This window comes from Centruroides sculpturatus, unplaced genomic scaffold (genome assembly GCF_000671375.1).
Source record: "Centruroides sculpturatus isolate CEXI.00-Female unplaced genomic scaffold, Cexi_2.0 scaffold312, whole genome shotgun sequence".
Classification (NCBI taxonomy): domain Eukaryota; kingdom Metazoa; phylum Arthropoda; class Arachnida; order Scorpiones; family Buthidae; genus Centruroides; species Centruroides sculpturatus.
This window is the reverse complement of record NW_019384497.1, coordinates 392,391-409,217: the sequence shown is the minus strand read 5'-3', so window position 1 is coordinate 409,217 and position 16,827 is coordinate 392,391. Positions and strand designations below refer to the sequence as shown.

Here is a 16,827-nt window from a genome sequence, read left to right as displayed (position 1 = left end):
AAAATAATTAAAAATACAATATTCAATGTTCTAGAATGAACTGGGCCAGAAGATTCAAAAATGTTTTGGAATAGTCAAGGACCGTTAAGTGTGAGTAGTGGGGGATGGCTTTTGGCAAAGTGTGACATGTGCTTCAGTTGATTTTTCATAAGTAAAAGTGTACGAATAACAGAAAAAGTAGAAAGTGAAAAGTGAATAGTGATGTGTGAAAAGTAAAAATATAAAAAACAATGCAAAACTGTAAGAGAGAATTTTTGCAGTCTCGAATCATATCGCAAAGGCAAAAGATGGTGTGGAGAAATGAAATCACAGAAGAAAGAGAAGTACGTCTAACATTGCTTTGAGAAAATTATCAACGAAACAGAAATAATCAGACAAAAGAGCAACTTGAAAATTTTAGGGAAACACATCAAATCAGAGAAAGATTATGTAGAGAAAGAGAAACAAGTGCACAGTTGATTGAAAGAAGAAAGCAGAGTAGACAATCATACACTTAATTGTTGGCAATTGTTTCTACAGTTTATTGTTGATATGCAAGCATAAACAGAAAAACTATATTACATATAAATGTACAAACAAATAAAACCCAGCAAAGCGAGTACTTTCAGCTAGTTGAAATAATAAATTTATTAATTACATTTAATTATCTTTTAAATTAAATGAAATTGTTTTTGAAACCTCATTTATAAAGACAGCACTTCTTGATTCATCAAAAAGGGTAATCAATCAAACTGTTTTTTCACTTCAATAAAAAAAGACCTTATTGAAATAACTCTCTTTTAACTTTGTTTACATGAACACAACTTTTTAGGTTATCAGTAATAGGAAAATTGTATGTACATTTTGTTTTATTATTTTATTTTTTAAAATGTTTTTAGAAATTTATTTATTGTTTGTACTAGTTTGGAGTTTAGAAAATTCTGAAAGCTTGTTTAGTAATAACCACACATGCAAATCTCTTTTTTTCCCATGGTTGTTGCGTGTGGAACTTAAAACATTAAATTCAAATTTGATTTAATTTGTACATAAGCTTAATTGACAAATTGTCATACCATATCATTTAAGTTAAGTAACAAGTTTGTGTGAATTTTGCTAGTTTTTAAGGAAAAGTGTTAACTTTTTTGTCATTATTTGCACATAACCAAATAAACAGTAATTAGTTTATTATCCATTTTATGATGTTGGAATGGTCCATGATGATTGTTTTAAAGTTTATTAGGTAATTACTTTTACAAAATTAATATATTACAGTTTATTTCACTATCCATACTGTTATAACCAACAAGTTATAAAAATGTAGATTGTATTATTATAGCAATTTTCCAAACTTACCCTTCAAACTCACTACAAAAACTAACCAAATGCTATAGCATTTTAATTGATGGGATTATAAAGGAAATTTGTTTATGTGTACTTTGGATCTAACTAGCTAAGAAGCCTTGTTTTAATAACAATCATTTTTGTCCTTAGTGTTAAAATTACATTTTTAACTGATTATAATGGAAATTAATTAAAGTGTCTTCTTTGATTTAATAGTTTGCTAATCACTTGGATAATAAAGGAAACACGTCAACATTTACTTTATCCAATTTGTAGATTTTATTAAGTTTTCATCTGCCATTTGTTCAACTTCTTTGATTTTTTAGAATACTAATCAATAGGATCCTGAAAGAAGTTTGATGTTTACTTTGTTATCCATTTTGGTACAATTTTTATTTATTTAACTTCTGTGTTTTAATTGTTTATAATGTTTAAAGAACTTCCCCAAGAAACCAAGCCCAACTTTTTAACTTAATCTCCAAAAGGAAATGCTTTTCCCAAGTGTCATTACTAAAGTAAACTGTTTAAAATTTCTTAGCTCTTGTAAACAAAGGCAAGAAAAGTATACTTTCACATGCAACATTCATACTCATATTACATGGTGCATGTATTCTGTTGCTAATAGACCACCAGGTAAACAAGCACTGAAATATTCATTCAAATTAAGTTTCTTCCTTCTAATAAACAATGTTTCCTTATTTCTTTTTAGAATTTTGTTTTCCTTCAAATCAAAGTTTATTTTGGAAATTTTTTTATTTTTATTTTAGAAAAATCATTTCTTAATATNTTTTGGAAATTTTTTTATTTTTATTTTAGAAAAATCATTTCAAGAGTTTTAATTAAATGATAAAGCTGGATTCATTGTCAGGCTATAGCTAGTCTGACAATGAATAAAAATAATAATAATGAAATAAAATTAAAATTTGATAATAAAATTAAAAAAAAATCAAGCTCAAATTATATTTATAAATGTTTAATACATTTTACAGAAATTAATCTACTGTTAATGTCAGGGTTTGGATATAATGGAGGGTAATGTCGAAGGTAACACAAAGAAAGTGGAGAGAACTAGAAAGCGATGTCCGTTAGACCACAGCACACATTCCAAACTAAACTATACTGGACCAGAGTACAATTCCCTTGACGAACATAACAGACCCCACACATAGCAGAGGGGAGGGCGCGACGATCACAAAGACAAAGGTCACATACACAACTTTCTAACAGTTAAATATAATTTAAAAATTTCAAAACAAACATTAGGAAAGCCTATATCGAGCTTTTGAAAATCAATGGTATTATTAGACTTCTCTATCTTTATGACTATTGGTCTGGTTTGCCTCTTTCACTTAAACTTATATAATTAGCATTTATATACTGTACATATAGTTTTTGACTAGATGGTTATTTTGTGCATTTATGCACAAACATGATATACATGCAATTTAAGGTCATTTGCAGGTCATATGGCAAGCATCCTTATGACCTGGCCCAGGATTTTGTTGACAAAACTGCATCAAACAGCTGGTTAGATTGGGGATGCCTCTTTGGGGAGATGGAAGGATTCATGATTGCCATTCAGGATCAGGCCATAAATACTAAAAACTACAGAAAATACATACTCAAAGATACAACACTCACAAATGACACATGCAGAAAATGTCACATCATGCCAGAAACTATACAACATATCACTTCCAGTTGCAAGCTCCTGGCACAAACAGATTATTTACACAGACATAATCAAGTAGCAAATATAATACACCAAGAGCTTGCAAACAAGCACAACTTGGTAGACATCCACGAACCATACTACAGGTATATTCCACAGACAGTATTGGAAAACAACACGTACAAAATGTACTACGACAGAGCCATAATCACAGATAAAACAATTTACCACAACAGACCAAGCATCACACTCATTGACAAACACAATAAATTTGTTGCTTAAACACTATGTAGTGCAATAAATTCTAACACTTGGCATTCTTTCATCTTTATTTTAATTTAGTTGCTATGCATTTTAAATTACACATTTTGGGCGTAACATGCCCCTCTTTAGCCAACTAAAAAGTTTTGCTTAAGCAACAAAGAAGAATTACAACATGGTTTCGGATTATCATACACAATAAAATCACATACATTATTAGACATATCCATTCCACTCACAATGTACAAAACACATTCACTGAAAAAAATCAGCACGTACTGTACATGGAACTTGCCCAGGAAATAAGGCATCTGTGGAGGATGGATAGGGTGCTTATTGTACCCAGGGGCAGATCTACATAGGGACTAATAGTGCTTAAGCCCTGGACCCCCAAATGTCAAGGGCCCACAAAAATTGAATTATCATTATAAATTTTTTAATTAACAATTAGCACTTATTATTAACTATACAATACTATTAATTATCATTATTATTACTATATTATTAATATTTGTTTTATTGTAATCAACGTAACGTAATCGGTCAGGTCACCAAGTTGCAATTTTAAATCCACTGTCTCAAATTTAAATGCTGTAAGGAGACTAATAATAATGACTATAAGGCAATGTCAATTCTTAATCTAACAAAAATGAGGCTTTATTGGACTTCAATAAGCTCTAGGCTCCAAAAAACCTAAATCCACCCGATTGTACTTGTCATTCTCTCCTCTGTAGATGTCATACCACACACACTAAACAAAAGCCTGGGAACATTACAATTGAATAGAAATAAATACATCACACTACAGAAGCCACTATATTGAAAACATGTCATATTGTTAGGAAATTCATGAATACAGACATACACTGACATACTTATTTAATTTTTGTCTTGTTTTGGTTACAATGCCTTGACTCTGGTCCGGCATAGTTCACAGCCACCAGTATCAACTGAGTATAACTTACTAAACCCAACATAATAATAATATCAAAACCAACATGGAGTGTATTACATATTTTGAACTATTCTTTGAAGCAAGAACAGTTTATTTCCTGATGATGATAATCATGACTAATATTTGATGCAAAAAGTAGAACTCCATCCACAAATTCAATTGTTGCCTGCATAGACACAGATTATGAGTTGTCAACTGGATTAGAAAACTCTTATAGATATCAAGATAAAGAATATAATCAAGGTATATGAGATTTCACCAGTACTGCTTTCCAAAATTTAGAAGCCATATGACCAGCATTAATGAATGTTTTATTCAGATAATATTCTTTTCTTGACAATATTGATAGATTGTTCTCATGTAACAATGTTTCTGTGCCATAAGTTATGATGATTCTTGTAACTTTGAATTCCAATTTACTTACATTTGGTAAATCAGGATCATTTATTTCATTAAGAGTGTATTTAATTATAGAAGACTCATTTCCAAGAAAAACTGATGAATTGTACTTCTAACGGCAGTGCAGACAAAACCACTCACATTTCATATCTTCTCTTTTCTTTGTGCAAAATCTCATTTTAACTCATGACTCCACCTTTCCAATTACCAATCTTTCTTTCACAGTAAAAATGATTGAAAGTGATCAGAAGTGAAGTTTGCTGTGCTGCCGCTTCAACTGACAGAATTGTTCAGTTTATAAGAACAAAATCCATCTTTTTCTTGATTTAATTAAGCAATTATTTAATAAACATTAAATTTAGACAATGATATTGTAAGGAACCAAGTCCGAGCATTATTTTTTAGTTATTTTTATTTTTGTTTGAGACTTATGTTTTGTTGGGATGAAGGTTTCCTCACCACTCACCTTAGAAACTTAAAAATAGAAGAAAGAGAACCAACTCACCAACGAAAAAAAGCGCTGTAGAAAAACTCGCACACACTTGCGCTCCCGAGCGGAAAAAAAGTAAGTCCGCACTGAGAAAGAGGGGGAGACCCTATGTTCCTTAGGTTTAAAGGTTTAGCAAGAGGAATTTGCTAAACCTTTAAAGAATAAAACATCTCAAAAAATTGTCAAAAAGAATAATGTAAAAGGTTAATGAGTATTGTCAGGAAATAGGCTGCCAGGCAGATAGGAAAAGTTTACTGTTAGCGATAAGTATGTAAATGAGGGGAGTGATCTCAATCAGAATTGTGACGTCATCTCATAGTATAAAGTCCAAACCTCAAGTGAAGATGACCGAGGTGAGCTTCATAGCAGCAAACAACAAGAGGTGTCTGATAGTGATAAAGTGGTTCTAAGGCAATTTGAAGTTATGCAATTTGTGGATCGAAGATTAGGAAGTCTTGAGAGTTGAGGAAAAAGATTCCTAGTATATTGAGGTGACGATTACTGACCTTAGTTCATAAGAATTGTTGTACATAAGTTAAGTCTTTGAATTTTTTAATCAAATTCCAAAGAGGAATAGATTTAAGTTAGCAAATAGATTGATTTGAGTTTTGTCGGGTTGATTCTTATTGATTTTCTTTGAATAAATTTGTTGTTTGATTGTTACTAATTTTTGTACATTGTCAGTATTTCTTTCGGTGCATGCTTAAAGTTAGTCATTATTAGAATTATTAAATATTGGATTGGTTTTGACTAAGTCCAGGCCTGGCACATTAACGTGAATCCGCGTAAAGTACCCGTTAGGTAACAGCTATTTCCGGCATACAGTCATGTCAATAATCGTTGTAAAAGGCATAAAACAAAAAATAACTTAGACTTTACAATATATACAACTCAACCATTACAAATATGGACTAAAGCCCCGTTATTCTTTTTATCAAAATTAGAATAGATTACTAAATAAGAGATTAAAATCATTTGATTTGAATCTCTCATTTAGTAGTAATCTATTCTACTAAACTGAAGATTGGTAACCTAACATTATACCTATTAGCATTTGCTTATTTTATTAACTCATCTAGTTTGCTAACTTTGTAAAATTATAAAATATGTTTCAACTGTTATATTAAATTAGGTAGAGATTTATTTCTAAAAGAGTTTAATTTATGTTTGTATTCTTCATCTGATAGTTTGTTTATTATATATATTTATTGATACCAATGATATGTGCTGATTCTGATTCTAGATAAATAAATATAGTTCTACAACACATAAATTATACATTAAATCATATTAAATATTCACTTACTGTGATAAATATGCACTTTACCTGTTAGCATAAAGTTCTAATCTGGAATGCATTTCTTGTGAAGATAAGGTATGTTGAGGTGATGGAGCAGGGCTTTCCAAATCATCACCTTCTAATACAGTTTGAACAGGAAGATATCCTAACCTAGGATGCTTCTTAAAATACCTCTTTGATTTAAATTTATTGCGTACAATACGAGTAAAATCTCTTACATCTTCTCCAGAGGTAGTCTAGAACAAAAGTTCAATTAGTATTTTAAAATAAATTTTAATTTAATTAAATATAAATTAAAATAAAATTTTTTGATATTTATGTAGAATTTATTTTCAAAGTAAATAATTAATTTTTAATTACAGAATAACATATTAATAACAAATTTCAAAATAAAAATGTAACTTTCTTTCTAAATTTAATAACTACTTAAAAAATTATTTATAAAATATTAACAATGTCCAATTAGTAAGAGAAAAAATTGTTTATACATTAGTTGATTAACTTAAAAAATTAAAAGCAATTACAATATTTGCATTTCACTTTTATTTTTCTTTTACCATCCAGATGATATTCAAGCATACAGGGTAGCTAGTCATTAGGGACCAGAAAAGCCATACTCTACCAGTAATTTTATCAAACCACATTAATCAAGATGCTTCCTGTTAGTGAGTAATTTAAATTATTTATTTTTTTAATAATTTGTCATTGTTATAAAAATCATTTTCCACAAAAAATATATTTATTATTGTATTCTATCATACTTTGGGTCAACTTTCATATAAATAACACACAGAGATATTAGATACAAGAACACATGATATTGACTACTGTTAATGATAAATACAGTCAACTTGCCTTAAAGCGAACATGAATAAAGTGAATTATCACGTTAAAGCAAATTTTGCCATTGCTCTGGTAAAACCACCATTATTGCATAAAAATTAATGTTGTGACAAAGTGAACAAAAATTTACCACACTTCATTAAGCCAAACTTTAACTCCACAACTCTAAGACATAAGCCTACTTCCAGTTATGGTTGCTTTTTAGTTTTTGATGTAAACAATAAAAATCAGTACTGTAATAAATGTTTACAATTCTATGCACAGTAAACTAGAACTTTGTATAATAAGTTTCACAACACCTTTCTTTCTTTTTTCTAGCACTTTCTTTAATGTAACTAACATTTTTGGCCATTTTAAATTTTAATTCTTGATGTTTTAAATTTATGTTCTGATTCATTTTATATCTGATATTCTATTTTGTTTAACTTGAAGAAGGCCATTTAAAATGGCTGAACATGTTAGTTACATTAAAGAAAGTACTAGAAATAAGAAAGATATTGTGAAATGTATTGTAATAAATGCTCTATTTTGAGTAGAATAGATATTTTCCTCAGTAAACAAAAATGGGTTCAACCTCTGATTGTAAAGAATTCAAACATTTGGGTTTAGTGGACCATTCTACCATATTCAGAAAATAGGCATTCACCTGTCCTACGATGTTCCCGAAAATATTCATGTTGTCCTCATTGACCTGCGTGGGTGATCCCCAATATTTTTGTGTTTACATTGGAACGTTTTTTATATTAAAACGAACTTTTAAAATATAATTTTTTTGTTTCTATATTATTTAATATATTTATTTTGCTTGTGAAACATAAAAAAATAATTTTTTAAGATACAGTAAACATGATTATTATTTAAAAAAAAAAATTAGGCTTAACATCGACGAAAATTCAACACAACGTCACAGGCAACGAATAAAAATTTCAACATTGAATACGTTAAAGTTTAAGGGCACTCACCCCTTTAAATGGATGAGCTCCATGCAAACATGTGCTAGTTTGCATATTGGGGAGTGCATACGGTTATGTCAGATTAGACTACTTTGTGCCAAATTTGACTTTTTTTTTTTACTCTTTTGACACCAAAAACTTTCACTTTTTAAAATAATCTTCAACAGAAAACATAACAAATTTCTTTTAGCTTTATTTGATAATTCTGATTATATTACACACTTAAACAGCAAATATAGTCTCCACATTTTGTTTGATCTGAAAAATCATTTATAATTTGTTTTTGTTAAATTTTATTTAGTAAATTAATTCAAAATACCGTATTATATTTTAAAGATTTTGATCATCTGTTAAGCATTAACTACTTAAATTATACAACCTTGAGCATGAAACTCATTTATACAAACTTTTGATAAAGCAAACTAACTACTGTTTCTCTAGTGATTTGTATTAACACAAGTTAACTGTTGTAACTATTTGCACTAGTGGAATATTTGTGAGTTTATAGAGCATTGGGGCCAACTTAGGGAAGCTTACTCTTAACTGTTTAACTTTGTAACGATACCCATACTCCCACATAATCTCTTTTAATTAACAATTTTTTACAGTTTATTTCTTATTTCATGATTTATAAATATATTTTAAATCATTTGTTTATGTACTGTTTTCATTCATTTCAATGCTGATTTTTATTTATTTTGTGTGTTTGTTTCAATTTTAAATGCCTCTTAAAAATTTACACATATATAAAGAAACTGTACAAAAATAGATGTGTTTCTTGTTTTATTATTTAGATTAATACAAAATCAGAATTTTAATTTAAATAACTTTTTATCTGGTCCCACAAGCTGCCACTATATAAATATACTGCATTTCTTGATTGCCAAGTAATAATTTTTTTCAGAGTTAAAAATTAACATTACCTTTAATAAATTTTTTATTTGAGAGTTTTAAATACAAGATATGAATTATAAGGATGTGCTCACAAATTTCTAAGAATGAGTTAAATAAACCAAAACATTTAAGTCAAATAAATTTCTTTATATTAAGATATAAAAATAAATTTATTTGACATTTTAAAAATAATCATTGTGAGCTTCAATATGTTTTCTGCAATGATTTTTCCAACAAATTCTATTAACTCAAATCTCCCCCAAAGTTGAGGGAGAAATCAGAGGAATAGGATGAATGTAAAAGAATAGCAGTTCCAATTTTAAAATAAAATTTATTCAAGTCAATAGAACTTATACAAGATGTACTGAAGAAAATATTACATTCCTTGAAAGAAGATTTTCTAAAAATTTGTTTCTGAATTTGGGTAATTGTTAGAGAAAGCATATTGAAGCTGACAGTGATTATTTAAAAAATATTAAANTCAAAGTACATTTATAATTTTTCTCATTTTCCAAAATTATATTTAAATGATACATATATCTTATAACTTGTTTCAATTACTTGTAATTGCATTTATTATCTTTTGTATCTTCAAGGAGAAAATTAAAATATTTTTATTACAATTTTCTAATGTTATGAATTATGTCCATGCAAAATTTTACTTCATTCAATTTATTAGATTTATTTCAGAATAAACTACATAACAAATATTCTAATTGCATTTATATTGTAATTTACTTGTTTTATAAACATAAATAATCATGTGTTTAATAATCTGAAAATTTAAATCTAATTTGTTACATTATTTCAACAGCTTACATTAGAAAATAAAAATTTAAAATGAGAAAATGATTTTTACAAGTTTTATATAAAGTATTACTTACCAACATAGTTTTTCCATTACCAGGTGGACCAAATAATAAGAGCCCTCTTGGAGGTGTACGTAACCCAGTGAAAAGCTGAAATGTTAAATATTTTTGATATATGAAATTTCTAGAAATGATAAAGATAATTCTTGCATCATAATTACTGTATATAATTCTATTGTTTTATTATGACAAGTCAATTTTAATTTTGATTCAAGAAATTCTATAAACTAATTTTATTTATAGGCAAAACTATAACAGTTTTGCAGAATAGATACAAAGGATTTGCAAGAAATGAGGAATTGCTCACATCATCTTGCTCACTTATATTTAAAATAAATACAGTAGACTCTGCTTATTGTTATAAATCATTTAATGGTCCAAACAGATAATTGCTTAGAGCTAAATTTGAACTGAAGGGGGAAATGACTCAAGCCCACAGTTGCCAATGCTGCTATTGTCAGCACTTGTATTCAAATATGCAATGTTGTATAGTAAGAAAATGGTCTTTGATAATTTTCTTAATATATTCTTGCAAACCACACTCAAAGCTTGTCTTTCATAAGCCCAGATTAATTATTGTGCTTTGATTGCTGTTCTGTGTCAAAAAATCTATAATAATACAGCATTCCATAAGATGTTCACTATTATTTTTCCTGCGGATAGCAATGTATTGAATTTCCTGTGTGTCTTTGTATCTCTTGCTTTCAGGATGAAATAAGCAACCCATGTCTTATCACTAGGACATCTAGACACATAATTTTTAAACTTTATAACTTTATAAACTTTTTATACACAATAAGTAACTCTATTTATTGATGATAATGTTACAGAAGAGAAACTACACTAAAACGGCATTAAAAGCATATAGTTTAATAAAAATTGCAAGTACTTTCAATGACTTAATCATCATTATCATAATATTTATTGCTTGATGATGATGACTGTCATTAAAAATACTTGAAATTTTTATTAAAATATGTGATTTTAATGCCATTTTAGTGTGGTTTCACTTCTGTAGCATTTCCGGCATAAAGTATAAATTATTTTTATCAATTAGATGATATTGTTAATATCAAAAAGTAGAGTTACTTATTGTATATAGTTTTTTTTTTATGTTGAATGTCACAAAAATTCTAAATTTTTATATGATTTTTGTGTCTAGATGTCCTAGCTTTACTAGCATCACAAAGCATTATCTGTTCAAAGCACTGCAACTTTCCCACAGTCAACATGCATAGCCATCTGGACAAAATTCAGTGATTTGAGTTGAAGTCACTTTTTTTTCACTCTTCACCCACTTCAGAATCTTACTCTTCAGAAAAGTATCTGAAAGTGTTCCTGAATAATTATTTCAGCACTACCAACACTGATGTTAAAAGTAATTTCATGTACCTTCATTCTTCTACTTTCCAGAATAATTTGCTCAACATGGCTAATAATGTCTTTTGTCACAGCAGTTGGCTGAATATGTCCATGAGGCTCATTTGACACTTGCAACAAGTTTAGTGAAGGTTGAATCATTAATCACAACTTCTTAACAACATTTGTTCCTTATACTTAGCTTGTTGATGCCAATATAATGAATGCCAGAAACTATATAGATGTCATACATAGGTTCCAACAAGAAAATATTCCATTTTATATTGGTTGTGTTGTTATAACTAGTTTGAGAATGTGAACATTCAAAGACAGAATAAAATTTTAGTAACTAGAACCCAGATCTTATCTCATTAATCCTTTAATTTGAATTGTTGAATCCCATGAGAGAGAGAGAGAAAAAAATATGTGTAGCTGTATACTTATAAATGGGTGGCCCGTTTAAAGTGTTAAATAGTTTTGGAGATATTTGCTTTTAACATAACTAAAAATTCTTTTTTTTTATAAATTTTCTCCTAAATCAAAAAATTTTTGATTATATTATATATCTTTAGAGATACTAGCTTGCATACACAATGCAAAATTGATGTCAAACATTCAAATAAAACAAGAATCCTTTAATGACATTTCAGCATTTGTTATTTTTTTAATAAATAAAAAAAATGATTGGAGATCAGAAAGTATCTAGATATTAATGACTTATTTAATATATTTTGATACCTAAATCCTATAATTGGATACTGTTTACAAATGTTGCATTTTGCTTGATGCTTTGCAGTTTCTGCTGCAGCTAATCGATGTAAAACTGGTAACCAAACAAGTGACTGAGGTTCTTGCTGTAACCAAGTTAAAAAATGGGCAGCCTGGATTTCTTTTTTATTTCCAGCCTGGAAGCACATTAATAAAACAAAAGTTATTATATTTTTAAGTGAATATTATATAATTTTAAAGTATTAACTAAAATAGTAGATATTCTAGATAATAAGCAAATATTTCATTTATAAGAACATTATTCCATTTTATAAAAATTAATTTCAAAATTTTGATCAACATATAAGTTATTAAACTAAACAATAAAACAAAATTAATTGAAAACTACAATAGATTTACTTAACAAAAAGAACTTGTTTCTTTTTATTTATAATTCTGAACATAGCTTATTCCAATCAATTTATGAATCCAATATTTCATTAATTAAGTGTACTCCTTCAAACTGCTCAGGCTAAATTTATAAAGTTGATTACTTTTGAAAACCAAATGCTTTGTCAAAGTATATTAAACTATGTTCATATTCAGATATATATTATTATTTTTTTTGTCATTCGAGAAAATGATCAACTATTTTTTATAATATTTTAATCTAGAAATATACATTACCTTTTCAAAACAGCTCCTTACACTTGGTTCAATATTACTACCTCCAAATGCAGCAATTTCACCAAGAAGTCTAGGAATCTTAAAGAAACAGCAATTTTTATATTTTTTTAATTCAAGAACATAATATTGTTTTTTCTTTGATAAAATTTACTTACTTGGACACAATCATGAAGTAATAATCCCAATTTTCTTTCATCAGCACCACCATTTGCATCTGCTATTAGTCGAAACAAATCTGGAAATTTTTACAAAACTATTAATAATAATAACAGTATTGGAAAACAACATACACAAAAATATACTACGACAGAGCCATAATCACAGATAAAACAATTTACCACAACAGATCAGACATCACTCATTGACAAACACAATAAAATCACATACATTATAGACATATCCATTCCAAACACTCACAATGTACAAAACACATTCACTGAAAAAATTAGCAAGTACACAGAACTCGCCCAGGAAATAAGGCATCTGTGGAGGATGGAAAGGGTGCTTATTGTACCTGTCGTTCTCTCCTGTACAGATGTGATAACACATACACTACACAAAAGTCTGGGAACATTACAATTGAATAGAAATAAATACATCACACTACAGAAGACCACTATATTGAATACAGCCATATTGTTAAGTTCCTGAATACAGACACTGGCACACTTTTTTAGTTTTTGGTTGTTATGCCTTGACTCTGGTCTGGCATAGTACACAGCCACTGGTATCAACCGAGTATAACTCAATAAATACTGTATAATAATAATAATAATCTGTTACATTTATTTTTAATATAACTAACTCTTTAATAGTAAAACTTTTCATTATAATTATTATGAAATTGGGCATAAAATACTAGATAAATACTAAAAGAGAAGCTATATAGCATAATTTGATGTATTTAATATGATAAAACTTTTATCTGTTTAAATATTGGGTGTCCATTAAAATTTGTCACAACTATGTTTCTTTGAGTTTCCATGTAAAGGAAATATTAATTTAAATGAATAACATACCGTTTGAAAGAACGAAAACAACTGTTTAATATGAACTATTCAGAGATATACCTAGATACCAAAATTATATTTCCCAAGCAACTAATTAGAAATCTCAAATAGAACCTAATCTGCCGCAATTATATTTTCAATCTGAATACTTGACTACCTTTCAACAAGTTTAAACTACCTATTTAGCCTGTTTTAATTTAAATAATTTTATGATATTTTAAGCTAGTTTGGCTGAACTAATTTAGCTTTAAATCTGACTATTATGCATTGGGTTATAACATTAATTAATCCAGAAATACATTGTAAATTTGGGATTCAAATAATACATATAGTTTTCTGATGTGCACAGCCACAATTCTTCTGGCCAACATGGGCTAAGCAGATAAGAATGTCATCCAATATACTCTTAATGTAAATGCATTTCAGACTTTAGCCCTCTTCAGCACATGCTACAATGATACAATAAACTTAGTAAACAATTGAATAAATGAAAACAAACATCCAAACTTCACATGCCTTATATTACAATTAATAGGGATAAATCAGGGTTTGTTTTCACAAAATATGAAAAACTTTGCAATACTAAAAAAAATCATAAATTATATATCAGATTGTCCAATAGGCATTTAAAAAAACTGCTTTATGGTAGAAATACAAAAAATATGGAGCAGAGTGACTGAATTACAGGATAGGTTACAAGAGTCTGATAGATTAAAAAAGAAATATTTATTAAATAATTATCCAAAAAGATTGATAGAAATTCTTTAACAGCAGGTTTAAAACAAGTAATAATAAAGAGGGATAAGACTTACATATCATTCTGATTTTAAAAGTTTTTGATTTTTTAAAGAATAATTTACCAAATAACATCATTCTAGTCCCCTAGCCTTAATAATAAAAAATATGTAGTAATATTAATGAAAGAAAAAGGAAGAATATAAAAAAATAAAAGCAAAGTTGCAGGGGTAGTCTACAGTATCCCTTGTTTGTGTAAAAACAAAATGGTATATATGGGATAAATGGGAAGGCTTTTCAACATAGGCTAAAACAGTACAAAGCATCTATAAAACTTAAGCATGTAAATTCACCTTATATTTACAATACTGAAGAAAACTGTTATGATATCAATAAACAGAACATTGTCCATTACTTTATGTAATATTTTAATTATAAAAATAAATTTATAGAACATTTTGAAATTATAAAATATAAAAATAATAGAAATTTAGATAACAGTATGTTAGTTAACACAAATTGGGGTGATTTAGTACTTTAAATTGGGCTGATTACTTTTTGCCATGTTGATTTCACTGTGACTTGAAAATGTGTTTTAAATATAAACACAATAAAGTTATAAGTTTACAACAAGGCCACTAACAACTATTCTAGCTGTCACTCAACAGATGATATCTGTTGAGTGACAGCTAGAATAGTTTGTTAGTGGCTTGCAACTTTCATGCAGATAGTATTTGATGAATGCAAAATTTAAAAAATGTCACTTAGGCACTTTATTGCCACAACCTCTTCAAATGATAAAATATATTACTATCCAAGATATGCACTTTTTTTATAATACAGGATGTTCTGCTCAAAAGTAACCAATTTTAATTTGCCATAAAAAAATGAATGGTTTAAAGTACATAAAAGCAGCAAGTGACATCAAGTGGGAAAACTTATCAAATTTTATATAGATTTTTTATACTGCAAGATGGTGCAGAAGTTGAATCATGAACATTACTGTCCAGTCATGGCTTTGCCACAAGAGAAAGTGCAGGCTATAGCTTACATAGTAGGAAATTGCCTACTGCAGCACATATAGAGACCTGGTGATTTTTTCTATGAAATTTGGTGAGTTTTTCTCTCATATAAAATGCTTAATATATGCACTTTCTTTGAATAGCTGCATCATAATCCCTCTTAGTGACCACAGAGCAGAAAGAGATATAAAAAAAAAAGCTGCATCATAATAATTGCTTCTTGTACCCTGATATGTTAAATAAGAAACAATTATCTGTTCAAAAAATATATCCAATATTACAATTGAAAATACAGGTATACCTCTCCTTATGTCGGTAATTGGTTCCAGGAGAGGCAACTTAAGTCGAAAAACGACATAAGTCAAATTTACTCGTCACTAAAAACACCAATATTGAGCACTTAAAGACCGCTAAATAAGACGACAACATAGAAACACAGATGTTTTCATGTTTCGTTTTCTAGGATTTATGATAATTATATTAACATTTACTGTAAATGTACATATTTTAATATGATTTTATGTGCTTTAACGGTTTTCTAGTGATATTACGACTTCAATATTTGTGGTGGATGGACGTAAAGTCGAATAAAATGACTTAAACTTGATTTTTATTTTTCCATACATTTTTTGACAAATGACGTAACTCGAAACAACACAACTCGAGGTATACCTGTACTGAGTTCTTAGTAAAATATAAGAACTCAAAATACATATAAAAAGCCAATAACTAATGCAATTTATTAAATATCTAAGATGGACCAAGAACTGTAGAGTAATTTAGATCTAGTCAGTCAATAAATATTCTTAATAAAATCTCATTTGAAGTCCCCATATTATATATGTTCTATCTTTTTCAGCAATTTAAAATTTTAAATATTAAGTAAGTCACATATATCTAATGTTAACAATTTATATAATCATACATAAAAATACTCATGTATTCTAATTTATATATATAACTTACATCTAAATTTATCTTCCAATGTGCCTTTGGATAAAAGAACAAGACCAACTTTATAGGATAATATTCTTATATAGCCTGTCCGAGTAACTCTAAAAAATAATTTTTAAAAATAATAATTTAAAATTACACGATGAAAAAGTTTTAAAATTATTTTCAATACAATATAATATATGATAAGTTGTTAGATATTAAATTTTTAAAATAAGATTTTATTATAAAATAAATTTGAAATTAAATATAATTAAGTAAAATCATTTATTATGAAACAAAAATGATAATGTTTGATTATCTTCAAATAGAAAACATTGAAAAATTCTAATAAAAAAAAAAACTAAAAATGTATTAGTTTTATCCTGCTTAATAATTTTTATTAGCTATTAATAT

General features: G+C 28.0%; 1 protein-coding gene across 1 annotated transcript in view; it reads right to left on the bottom strand.

The window, feature by feature from the left end:
- The window catches only part of LOC111621965 (dystrophin-like), a 202,574-nt gene that overhangs the window by 46,747 nt on the left and 139,000 nt on the right, over positions 1-16,827 (bottom strand). The window contains exons 17-22 of the mRNA XM_023364220.1: positions 16,444-16,532; positions 12,866-12,945; positions 12,711-12,788; positions 12,008-12,220; positions 9,972-10,046; positions 6,425-6,633 (exon numbers count right to left, since the gene is read on the bottom strand). Of these exons, the coding sequence (XP_023219988.1) occupies positions 6,425-6,633; positions 9,972-10,046; positions 12,008-12,220; positions 12,711-12,788; positions 12,866-12,945; positions 16,444-16,532 (744 nt within the window). The remainder of the gene's footprint in view (positions 1-6,424; positions 6,634-9,971; positions 10,047-12,007; positions 12,221-12,710; positions 12,789-12,865; positions 12,946-16,443; positions 16,533-16,827) is intronic.